The 12,547-nt window shown below is 39.0% G+C and overlaps 1 protein-coding gene across 2 annotated transcripts in view; it reads left to right on the plus strand.

The window, feature by feature from the left end:
• The window catches only part of LOC132591083 (cyclic AMP-dependent transcription factor ATF-2), a 50,540-nt gene extending 38,929 nt beyond the window's left edge, over positions 1 to 11,611 (plus strand). The window contains exons 12-13 of one of the 2 annotated variants that reach the window (XM_060263968.1): positions 2,812 to 2,917; positions 8,594 to 11,611. In XM_060263968.1, coding sequence (XP_060119951.1) covers positions 2,812 to 2,917; positions 8,594 to 8,820 — 333 coding nt within the window. In that variant the 3' untranslated portion in view covers positions 8,821 to 11,611. Of the gene's footprint in view, positions 1 to 2,811; positions 2,926 to 8,593 lie in introns of those variants that run through there. The other variant, XM_060263969.1, reaches the window with a different exon arrangement.
• Positions 11,612 to 12,547: the final 936 nt, after the last annotated feature.

The raw sequence follows: 12,547 nt of genomic DNA on the forward strand, positions 1-12,547 counted from the left end.
ATTTTTAATGGTATTCATGAAAATATGAGAAAGTCCATGTTTGGTGCTGTTGAAGGATTTTTCTTCCACATTCATTCTAGCTGTCTCCCATCCTGCTTCCTAGCCCCATTGCCTTAGTAAACAAAGGAGCTGATTGTGTCAACAAGAAGGGGGAGAACATTTAGTAACAAAGGGGTTAATCTCCTGCTTCATCTCCAAATTCCAGAGCTTCAACTGGGGCACCTCCAATGTTAAATAGAAATTCTCCAAGGGCAGTCCGGATTTCTCCTTTGATCCATCTGCTTTTCTAATAAAAGATGTAGTGGATGTCAGACTGCCCTCAGCTGTGCTGAGCTGATAGTCATCACTGGAACTGTTTTCACCCACCATCTTTATTTCAAAACTTGCATAGACCATCTGCTGAGGTTCAGATAGCCCACAATTGCGGGACGTGTCATATCTCTCATCGTATACACTCGATGCCATTTTGAATTGATACAATAAGGGGTTATTCTCTGTACTCGCTAGCAGCCGAATCTTGGCGACACAAGGAATGCAACACAAATTGATTTATATGCTAAGTCAGGCATCCCCAAACTTTTTGAGGCTTTGGGCACCTTTGGAATTCTGACAGAGTGTGGTGGGTGCAGCCACAAGATAGCTGCCACAGGAGGGGGAGCTAGCCATATAGTGTCTGCAACAGTGACACACCCTGAGGATCCTTGTACTGTGGTGACAGCTGCTGTCAAAGACACATTTTAAAAAAAAAAACCTGCACAGACAAGCGGAAGCTGTGCCCAGCAAAAGTCCCGCCTGACTTTGTCCACTTTCTGAAATATAGTAGGCACTAGAAAAAGGTGTCAGCAAGTGCCATGGTACCTATATGCTGGGGACCCCTGCGCTAAGGGGCTGCAGTTTTTGTATAGTTCTGATTTGCTATAAAGGTAGTAATGAACTCTGGTTTTCCGTGGAGTTTTATTTTTAGAGAACTAATTTTCAGGTATATACATCTTAGATATTGGTGTCTCAGTACTGGTACTTTATGGAAGTTTTGTAAATAGAACAGGGTTTAGTAACCAAAAACTTGATGTCAGTGGACTGAAAGTCTCAAATTTCCCCCCTTGGCAAAGCCAGCTGGCTGGCTCACTGGACAGTCTTGTTAGAGGAAGTCATTTATAAAAGAAGTGATAAATTTGGAATCACCTGATAGTTTCTTTTATGAAATGCTGTGGAATATAATCAGATACCATGGACTTCATACATGATGATGTATTATAGTACTTACCTTGCCTCAGGAATCTTAAAAGGCTTAAATATTTCTTTTGTATCATCTTAGTATTATATTTTTCTTGTTAGCTTTTGTATGAAAATTTAACTTCTGCATAGTTTTTCTTCTGAACATCTAATTTCTTCAGTCTGTTTTGAACTCTGTTAATGGAGCAGCAAGAGCCCCATGGCGCAGAGTGGTAAAGCTGCAGTACTGCAGTTCTAAGCTCTGCTCATGACCTGAGTTTGATCCTGGCAGAAGCTGGGTTCAGGTAGCCGGCTCAAGGTTGACTCAGCCTTCCTTCCGAGGTCAGTAAAATGAGTACCCAACTTGCTAGGGGTAAAGTGTAGATGACTGGGGAAGGCAATGGCAAACCACCTCGTAAAAAGTCTGCTGTGAAAACATTGTGAAAGCAACATCACCCCATAGTCGGAAATGACTGGTGCTTCCACAGGGGACTACCTTTACCTTTTTTTAAAAAAAATTGTGATGAGCAGTGTCCCTGTCAGGTGGTCAGCCGGGGCGTGGATCTGTGTATCTGCCACAGGACCCCTGTGTGTTGAAGAATCAAAATTCCCCTTTGTCAGATACCTGTGAAAAGGAGCGTTGGCTGTCGAAAGCTTATACTCTAGAAATCTAATTGATCTTTAAGATGCTACTGGACTTGACTGTCGCTCTTCTCTTGGCTAAAGGGAAAGGTAGTCCCCTGTGCAAGCACCAGTTGTTTCCGACTCTGGGGTGACGTTGCATCATGACGTTTTCAGGTCAGACTTTTTACTGGGTGGTTTGCCGTTGCCTTCCCTAGTCGTCTACACTTTACCCCCAGCAATCCGGGTACTCATTTTACCGACCTTGGAAGGATGGAAGGCTGAGTCAATGTTGAGCTGGCTGCCTGAACCCAGCTTCTGCCGGGATTGAACTCAGGTTGTGATCAGAGTTTAGGACTGCAGTACTGCAGATTTACCACTCTGCGCTGGACTCTCTTGTCTAGGATATTGCTAAAACTGTTACAATGAAATCCTTTGCTTATGACTCGATATCCGAGGTGAAGGATAGGATTGGGTGGTCTGGGCATCGCGGAAAATCAATGGAATTATTTCTGACATATTTCACAGAAACTGTTTCCTTAATTTCATAGACGGCTACCCTAAGGGTGCAGTGTCATAGCAATTGTTCCCCCCCACTTTCTTTTTGTTCTTCTTTCTTCCACCCACCAATAATAGAAACTCGAAAATACTAGCCCACAGAACTTCTTAAAATATTACGTTCGACGGAAGATTTGAATTCGGGGGTACACATAGAAGCCAGAGTTCACAAATGACTGCATGCAATATACTCAGTGTAAAGTGATTTACAGTATTTCCTTCAAAGGAGAACATGGAAAGGTTGAGCTGTTTAATGCACGGCATTCCTGTCCTAACATTGATTCTTGTTGAAGTAACACACTTTTTTTTTCAAAAGTGTCTGCTGTGTCTTTTATTTGCCTTTGTAAAGCCTTATAAAACAAAGTCTGAAATGCATGCAACTTGATCCTGGTTAAAGTACATAACTTTCTTCTCCTTTAGAATGAAGTCACCCTGCTGAGAAATGAAGTGGCACAGCTGAAACAGCTTCTTCTGGCTCATAAAGATTGCCCTGTAACCGCCATGCAGAAGAAATCTGGCTATCATAGTGAGTAATGTTCCATTACCTATAGCCTCAGGCTGCACCAGTGAAAAACTGCCAAGGCAAATAGAGAAAACATTAAAAACCGAGAAGTGATGTTCAGATTACTTCAGTTTTCAGCGTAACCATTTTCTACAAGGTTACGGCAAGACAAATGCCGTAATGAACTTTGAAGATCTTTCTGAACTCAGAGAAATTTTAAGAAGCTATACACCTGTTTCTGTTATATAGATCTCCTAGTAATAACGTAGCTTTACGAATACAGAAGGGGATGCATGTTCTTTGTATATAATAGCACTTCTATAATTTAAAAAAAATACAGCTACAGTTGAAGTTTTTTTCTCTATTTATCTCTCAAAAAGGTTGCAGATGTAGTGTGTGCAAAGGTGTCTGGCTCTTTTGTGCAGTTTACTCATCTTTTCATAAAGCATTTGTTTATATTGCCACTGTACCGATAGCCCTTGGAAGGAAAATAGGCTTTAATATTTATGGATTCAGGGGTGTATGAGTAAATCTGTAGGGTTAAAAAATGAAGTTCCTCGCTCGTTTACCTTTTTCAGCATTTTAGAGGTTAATAGTGTGTCTCCTTCTTGATACTTTGTTGTTGCTTTTTAGAAACAATGTGCAGCTCTAGAACCAGCTGCTGTTGTAGAATAAATGGCCAATTTTGTCCATTGTGCACAAATTTGTTACAAATAACTGAGCTGGGAATGCATTAGGCAACATTCATAATATATAACCCACAGCTTTCGTTTTTATGATTTAGTGATATTTCAGGATATTTGTAAATGTGAAGATTGTTGCTGCCATATGTAGCCACTTCATTTTAATTTGCCAGTGTCAGTAATTTAGGAGAATAAAAGAACATTTTGTATTGCACGCGAACAGTTCCTCAGGTGCTTGCGATAAAACTTAATGGCCACCATCTTTACTTGTAGTCGCTGTAAGCAGTTTCATCAGAATGGGCAATATTTTTTAATTTAAAAGATTCGGGAGATTTAGCAGCTCTCTGTTGCCGTATATATTTAGGACACTGATATTTTTTGTCAGTTTTGAGCTTATAAATCTCAGTCCTTTTGATCGCCACTCATTTTGACAGGATAGAAAGTGGCATCTTGGAGCAAATTGAAACCTGTGCAGAAATATGTTTTGAATGTATATTAACAATGATTGTTGCAGGGATGAGGCCATTATGGCTCCCGGCTGACAAACAGCACGATTTCATATAGAAGCTGCTCCAGGAGCACATTATGCAGGCCTCGTTTCCTGAACGAGCATAGCTGCCTTGAATTGGATATTGCAAAAGAGAACAATCTTTCTAGACGTCTGCTTTAAATACGTGAAACTTTAAAGTGTTTCAAAATGCATGCAGTGCACTCCTAAATCAACAGCAGTTTTCTGAAAGGAGCGGGTTGTGCAACCAGCAATGGTGAGCATTGCCATCAGTGGCAGTTAGTTATTGGATTACTGTTTGCATAAACAGCTGTACTTGCATATGGTGAATATACAATAAAGGATGCATATTGAGTCAGATTTATAGTTCATGGACTACAGAACTCTCCCAGAAAACTCTTCTCTTAGTAATATTCAGAGCATGCACTCTATAATAACTGTGTTGATGTTTTGGACTTGGTGCAGATTCTTAAGTGATCAGGTTCATTATAAAAATACACCTGTGTTTAGTGCACATTAAAGAAGTGAAAAGTGCCTAAATCAGGGTTGTTGAACTCATTTGTTATGAGGGCCAGATTTGACATAAATGAGACCATGTTGGGCTGAGCCAGATGTATACCTATTTAAGATTAGATAGCAGAGATATAAACTTTATAAAGGACACAGACAAACACAATTAAAGGGTTTTTTTTTAAAAAACTTAAAACGTGCTTAAAACATTAGCACTCATTGGTCTTAAAGGTGCTTTCTTTGTATTTCTCCCATGGGATCCTGGGAACTGGGCAAAGGAAGCTCTGGCTCTTTCCTGCCTTACCCAAGGACCAGGAGGGGGAGGAGCCTCAGCCAATAGAAGGAAGAGAGGCTTGGCTCAGTAGCTCTGCTGTGCAATTGTGATAGCCTGGCAAAGCAAGCTCTTCCTTCCCAAGGGAGGATCCTCAACCAATTGAGAAAGTAGAGGTTTTACTCTGTAGCTCCTGTGTGATTGAGCAAACCTGGCAAAGCAAGCTGTTACACAGAAGGAAGCAAGAGAGAGGGAGAAGGAGGCAGATAACAGCCAGTTGCTTGGGGGCCTGATTCAGCCCTCAGGCCAGATGTTTGACACCCCTGGCCTAAATAGCTACATTTACAAAGAGCTATAGTAGACAGTGGAAAAACTGAAGACAAAGGGGCAGCTGATTAATTGTTGGCTAAGTTGGATGATGCTATTTAAGATAGTAATCTGTGGCTATACCATTAATATATAGAGTTATATGGCATGTAAAGAATGAGTCACATTCTGCCTTAAGTGTTACCAGTTCTGTTTTATAAATCTTAATAAGAGATTTTTTTTTATAAATTTGCCTGAAAGTTAAATTGTTTAAAAAATGTTGAATGGCTTCTTAATTTCTAGCATAGAGAAGCCGTGAGAGAATGTATTTTCTGGTCTAACTTGATAACCTTTTAGAACACAATTTAAAGCTTTCAGGCAGTTCAGTTCCCAAATAATGAGGTCTGGATTAAAGCAAGGTTAAACAAGCTGAAACAGCCAAATGATATTGTTAGAGTTTTCCAGACAGATGGCCATGCCTTCTAGCTGCAATAAGAAAGTTTTAACTGGTGTGCCAGAAAGCACAAAAAATGAGAGATAATATAGAGCTCTCAGAACACATTCAGATGTATGATCTGTTCTCTGTTCTCCTTAGATGCCTGTATTGTTTACTATACCACAGCCTGTCCAGTATCTTGGCATCCAACTAGCATTACATTTCAAAGGGTTTACTGAAGGAAATCCTAGTGAACTAGAAGTATTGTTGGACAAGCTTACACTGACAAGAACAAACAACTGTGCAATAAGATGTTGATGTTTTCACTGCATATTTAACTATTCTTAAAAGGGCTTTTAATGTTTATCATGGTAGGTTTTATGAGATCATCAGAGCATGCTAGATGGTCTGAAAAATTCATCAAGTGTCTCTCACCTTCATGATCGCTGATTCTTAACTTTCTAGGATGGGAATTCTGTAGTCTCCTTTGGAATATTTTCCATTATCCATTACTCTAAATGCATCAGTGTCTATTCTTTCCTCACCTCAGTGATGCTACCATGCTTTATGGCTTTTATCTGTTTAGGTCTGCTATAAAGTTAGCCTCGTCTAAACATCTGTGTTTGGTGTAGTGGTAAGTGTACAGACTCTTATCTAGGAGAACCGGGTTTAATTCCATACGCCTCCACTTGCAGCTGCTGGAATGGCCTTGGGTCAGTCATAGCTTCTAGCAGAGTTGTCCTTGAAAAGGTCAGCTTCTGGGAAAACTCCCTCAGCCCCACCCACCTCAACAGGTTGTCTGTTGTGGGGGAGGAAGATAAAGACGATTGTGAGCCTCTCTGAGATTTGAAGTGGAGGGCGGGATATAAATCCAGTATCTTCTGCTTCTTCCAAAGAGATGTAAATGCTTGCCCTTTGGCAGGTCCAAATGTGCCATCAGAAAAAAATATTTTTTTTTGTATAGCCAGTTAATATTCCTTACCAATGTGTTCGTTATTTTACATTGCTTTTTTTTCTAGTTTACTTTTTTATCTGTTATGTGGTGGTTATGGTGATTTCAGTATTTTTATTTTACTTTATTTTGCTTCTTAATCACTTGCATACCACTGCTGTGCACTGGAAAGGCAGCAGCAGATAAAACCTACCCACATACATCATCCTTACTTCCTCAGATATATAGCCAAGCTTTCTGTCTGTAAATAAAGAAGAGCAATATAAACAATAGCTTTGAATGAATCCTTGGAATTTTCTCTACTGGAGTACTGTAAGGAAGTTGAAAAACATTTGGCAGGTTATAGTGGAGATTTTTAGGTATAATGAAACTGTGCCTCTGAGCCAGTTTGGTGTAGTGGTTAACGGCAGCAGACTCTAATCTGGAGAATCGGGTTTGATTCCCCACTCCTCCACATGCAGCTACTGAGTGACCTTGGGTCAGTCCCAGTTCTTGAAAGAGCTGTTCTTTCAAGAGCAGATTTTGAAAGAGCTCTCTCAACCCTACCTACTTCACAGGGTGCCAGTTTTGGGGAAAAGGGAGGGAAGGAGATTGTGAGCCACTCTGAGACTCCCAAGTAAAGGGCGGGGTATAAACCTGATAAACTCTTCTTCTTCAGCTTGGACTAGTGACTCTTGAGGCTGTCTCAGCTTTTTCTATTCCTGTAGGGTTGTTGTTGATTGTTACCTACTAGTGCTTTATTCTGTCTGAATCAATTCTTGCGTGGGAATTAAATTAAAGGGTGGGACTTTTCCGCTCTTTAAGGTTAACTCATTGTGTTTCATCAGCAGGTTCCCCCCCCCCCCCATTAGCTTCCTTCTTGATAGAAGACTTCACAGTCTTGTACTGGGTAGGACTAGCTGCTCTTCTAATCATATATGTCACCCTGAGAACTTTTGGTTATCTTAGCGTATTTCACTAAGCAGCGCACAAAACAATCCCCTATGCAAAATTTGGAGCTTTTACTTTTAGCAAGTATTGACTCGAAATGGCAGAACGAACACACACAGAACCTCATGTATTACACTGAAGATGATTCTGTTCAGGGCACCACTTAAAGAGTGCTGTATTCATTATATTATTTAATTTGTACCCCACCTTTCTCCACAGGAGAGACCCAAATCAGCTTACGTTGTTCTTCTCTCCTTTGTGACCATTTTTATCACACTAAGCAAGAGTCTGATTAAAATACCGGCTAGCTGAAATATTAGGTTGGATTCCAACCCTCCTTCCAGTCCTGCAGGATTTCTGCCAGGCCCCCACGGCCCCACCCCTACATCACAATTCATGCTGTCCCCAAGATCCATCAAACCCAGACGTGTTTGGGAGAGCACTGTGACTTCATTCTCTGTAACCAGTGCACAGGGTCCAGTCTGTTTGTTTTAATTCCAGGTAATTCCTGTAGTAGGTGGCATTTTTATTATTGTTTCTCACGTATGATTACTAAGATCATCAGTTGTGATGATGAAAAAAATAATCTCAATGACTTGGCATGACATAAATTAAATTACTTGTGCTACATTGGCAGATTTCTTCCATGGGCATCTGTTTGCAAATTAAAAAGCAAGTAGCTGATGTACAGTGGCACACTAGTGCAGTCTAGTGTTTTTAAGGAAATTACCTGTCTTGTGTTCAGATCACACCTCAGTAATTGTTTATATAGCCAAATGTCAAAACATTGATGGTTGCTAATGAGAGAGAGAAGTTGAGTTGATTTCAGTGATGATGGTGTGCATTTGGTGGTGCACAGACAAATGGTTCTAGAATTCAAAAGTTAAACATCACTTAAGTATTATACTGGTAACTTATTTGCCTCTCTTACTGTTCCAGTTTGACTGAACACAGAAGGCTGTACCAAAATATCATATAATGTTTTTTTTGTTTTGCCATCAAGTCACAGCTGACGTATGGCGACCCCTCTTTAATGTGAATATAGAATCATAGAGTTGGAAGGGACTTCCATGGTCTATAATTGCACTGTTTTTCTTCCTCCAGCTGCAGATAAAGATGATAGTTCTGAAGACATTTCAGCACCAAGTAGTCCTCACACAGAAGCTATTCAGCATAGTTCCGTCAGCACTTCCAATGGAGTAAGTTCGACTTCCAAGGCAGAAGCAGTGGCAACATCCGTTCTCACCCAGATGGCAGACCAGAGTACAGAGCCGGCGCTTTCGCAGATTGTAATGGCTCCTCCGTCCCAATCGCAGCCTTCGGGAAGTTGATTAAAAAACTTGTGTTGTTTCTTAGATATTCCTTAGCAACTTCAAAGGGAAACCAAGGAAATCAGCCTTCACCTAGGAGAATTTCTGTAGCTTAAAAATTATTCATCTGTAAAATGCAAACTTGAATTTGGCTTTGAAAGTTAGCAAACAAAAGGTATTGCACAGCAGGTTCTGGTCTCTTAATAGATGCCCAGGTTAGTTTTTATTTTTATTTTCAATTAGGATTGCTAATTATTTTCAGTGCTCGTTGTGTAAAGTGTTGGTACAGTTGAAATGTACTTGCTTCTCTAGCATTTGGTGGTATTCCAGGAATTGTTGAGATCAGTTATTTAATGCTCGTCCCCAAAACTGTGATAGTAATCTTGTAACATTTTATACCAAAGTTCTGCATAGATTCCTATTGACTTTGTATAGTCAACAAGATCATAAAGCACTAGGCAAGAGGGGAGGCGGGAGGCGGGGAAAAAGGAACAGTAAATTTGCTTTGAGTCTTTTTGCCTTTATATTGTTTTGCACATTCTGAAAGGAAAACCATTGGGAGAATATGTTTGATGATATTGTGTAGCATTTTCTTTGGCTTTTTACTGTTTGGGTGTTATTGGGTTTTTTGTTTTTTTTAAAGGATATTGTTTAATAGGGCCAGTACAGTATATGATATACAGTACTTTTTATGCACATATGTAATCTTGATCAGGGTCATTACTAGCTAGATTTTCTTTTCTTTTTTTAAAAAAAACCCGATGTTGGCTTAGTTAGCAGTTCCATTTTTAAAAATCGGGAGCTTCATTTCTGCAGCTACTCTCATCTCACTAGACTGACAAAGAACAGCAGACAAATACTCTACAGGGTTATGAAAGACAAAATACTTTTTTTTAAAAGTCAACTTGATGTTTTGTGGATTCTTGAGTTTTTAAAGTGAGGATCTTGTTCATGCACCAATACGGTATGGATGCCAGGGAAGTTTTTAAAAATTCCTCTCATCGAGCAACTCAAGATTTTTTTTCTTTTTGGGGGGGTCATTGTCAAGTATTTGCAAGGTAACTTGTACTTTATTCTTGTGTAAGCACTGTCACCCTTTAGTAGCAAATTTTTGATAATGTTCTTGTGGAAAAATAAAAATCGATATCTACCGTTCCGTGGAAACAATGTAATTATAGTGTGAAGTGTGTTTGTGTGTGAAAGAGAGACAAGACAGGGCGAGAATGGTTCTGTAGTTTCCGCCAGCAATCTGTGCTTGAATGTTTTAAAGATGCCTTCAATGTGATGCTGGCTTCATAGAGGACTGAAATTTTGGAAATGTTATTTACTATGTGAACTTGGATAACTAACATTCCATGATGTCGTTTGTTTCTGATGAGATGATTGTAGGTACACTTTTTTCTCACTATCCAATCATCTGTAGGATAGTGAGGTTTTTTAAAAAAAATGTGCCATTGCCTATTTTAATTCTGTACTCCATGTTCAAAAATACAGTATACTATTTTATGATTCAGTTGTAAAAGAACAAAAAGATTAGTTGTGTGCTTTCCACGTTTAAAAAAAAACACTATTGTATAATAGCAAAGTAAATTACACAGTAGCAACATCTGGCAGTAAAACAGAACTCTTATTATGTATATAACAAAACACTTTAATGCATTTAATTGTGGGTTGCGTAACTCATTTGTTCTGCTCTGTTCTACACTCTGTTTTTAACCTAGGTGCCATCAAAGCTATGAAATGAGACATTCACTTTTTAAATCATTGAATTTTAATTGGTGTTACTGGCAAGAGGGCAACTCTTAATTTGTATGATGTACAACCAAACAAGAATGGAAGCTGAACAAAGTCATCTTAAATTATGTATATATCTTTTCAGTGCTTTAAGTCTGAAAAATAAGAATTTAAATATTTTGTGTATTGAAAAATGTAAGGATACATGTTTTTTGCAAAGGCTGCAAAAAGTATCTAAATGTATTGGTTTTATCAGGTTTTTTTTTTTTTACGAATTTTGGGAAATATGTTTTCAGAACTTTTTTTTTTTTAAGTACCACAAGGACAGTGAGAAAATCTCAGGCACAAGATGTGAATTCCGCAAGAAAATTCTACAGATAATTGCCCCGATCCAGCTTTGGTCATACCAGAATATGATGGGGGATGGAGGATACGTTGTGAATGTCCATCCATTGGGAAGCAATGCAGTGCAAACAAAAGGCATATATATTCTTGTGCTTTTACGTATCCAATTCCACACGTACATCTCCAATTTGGATCAGGGCAAGTGTCTCCCATTGCACATTGGGTGAACTAGATGTGGACCAGCATGGTTACATTTGCTCCCCCCAAATATTATGGGCATAATTCACCAGACACTGCTCTGCTACCTCCCTTCATCTCTGTTCCCAAGTAGCCCACTGAAATGAATGGTGTTTCTGCAGTAGCGATGCCTGGTGCTATAATAAGGCAGTCCTATTTTAAAAATCTTATTTAATATAAAAGTTGTTTCTTTTTTCTTTTCTTTTTTTAGTAATAAAGCTGTTGCTGTTGTAAATCTAATTATGTGTGAGGATACATGTAAATGATTTTAATGGTAGGGTTAGTAAAGAAAATCCTATCTTATGTTCAGCAAGAAGAAAAAAAAAACCTCAAGTTGTACAACCATCAATTCCGTTTTAAAATGTATGTCACACTACTTCTGTACATCGCATCTGAGATCTTTGCATTTGACATGTTTCACAAACTGTACTGTTATCTTCCGTGTGCAGTTTGCATGAGTAAATCATCAGAGAATAAAATCTATCTTTAAATTGTACCTATTTTATTGCAAGAATAACTTCTGAAAAGCTGAGGTGGCATCAGATCTCTTTCCTGCTGTGAGGCTCTTTTCCACTTCTGTAGAAAATTGACACATTACCAGAAAATAAGATTCATCTTTTGTACAGTTCAATTCAAGTCATTGCTGATCTTAATACCGTTTCTAAAAGCAACTGTGCTGGAGAGTATTTTTTGCTATTAGGGGAAAGTTTTTGAGAAAACTATTGTTTTGATCTTAAAATTACCTCAAGACTGTTGTGTTTGCTGCAACAGACTAGTGTTTATAACATAAGCTTTTGGCTGTCTCCCCCCACCCCCGTGTATGTAAGTAAGAATAATCCTGAACAAATTTCTGTAAAAGGAAACTAATGCCATACGTTACTTTTATCCAGTATTGAAATAGATTTTCATTTACATAAATTCAATAATCCCAACCACAGAACAAAGTTTGAGTCCAGGGGCACTTTTAAGACTAACAAAGTTTTATTCCAGGTATAAGCTGTTGTGTGCATGCACACTTCTTCATGCTGCATCTAAAGAAGTGTGCATGCACACAAAAGCTTATACCTGGAATAAAGCTTTGTTGGTCTTAAAGGGTGTCTGACTCAAATTTGTTCTGCTGCTTCAAACAAATATGACTACCCCACCTGAATCAATTGCAACAACAATAGCACACTGAAGTCGAGATAAGTGCATAAATATACATTCCATTGTATTGAATACAAACCACAAGATCTTTATTGCCCCCCCCCCCTTCCTTCTGCAGCTGTCTTCTACCATATGAACATATGATGCTGCCTTATACTGAATCAGACCCTTGGTCCATCAAAGTCAGTATTGTCTTCTCAGACTGGCAGCGGCTCTCCAGGGTCTCAAGCTGAGGTTTTTCACACCTATTTGCCTGGACCCTTTTTTGGAGATGCCGGGGATTGAA

This window comes from Heteronotia binoei, unplaced genomic scaffold (assembly GCF_032191835.1).
Source record: "Heteronotia binoei isolate CCM8104 ecotype False Entrance Well unplaced genomic scaffold, APGP_CSIRO_Hbin_v1 ptg001511l, whole genome shotgun sequence".
Taxonomy (NCBI): domain Eukaryota; kingdom Metazoa; phylum Chordata; class Lepidosauria; order Squamata; family Gekkonidae; genus Heteronotia; species Heteronotia binoei.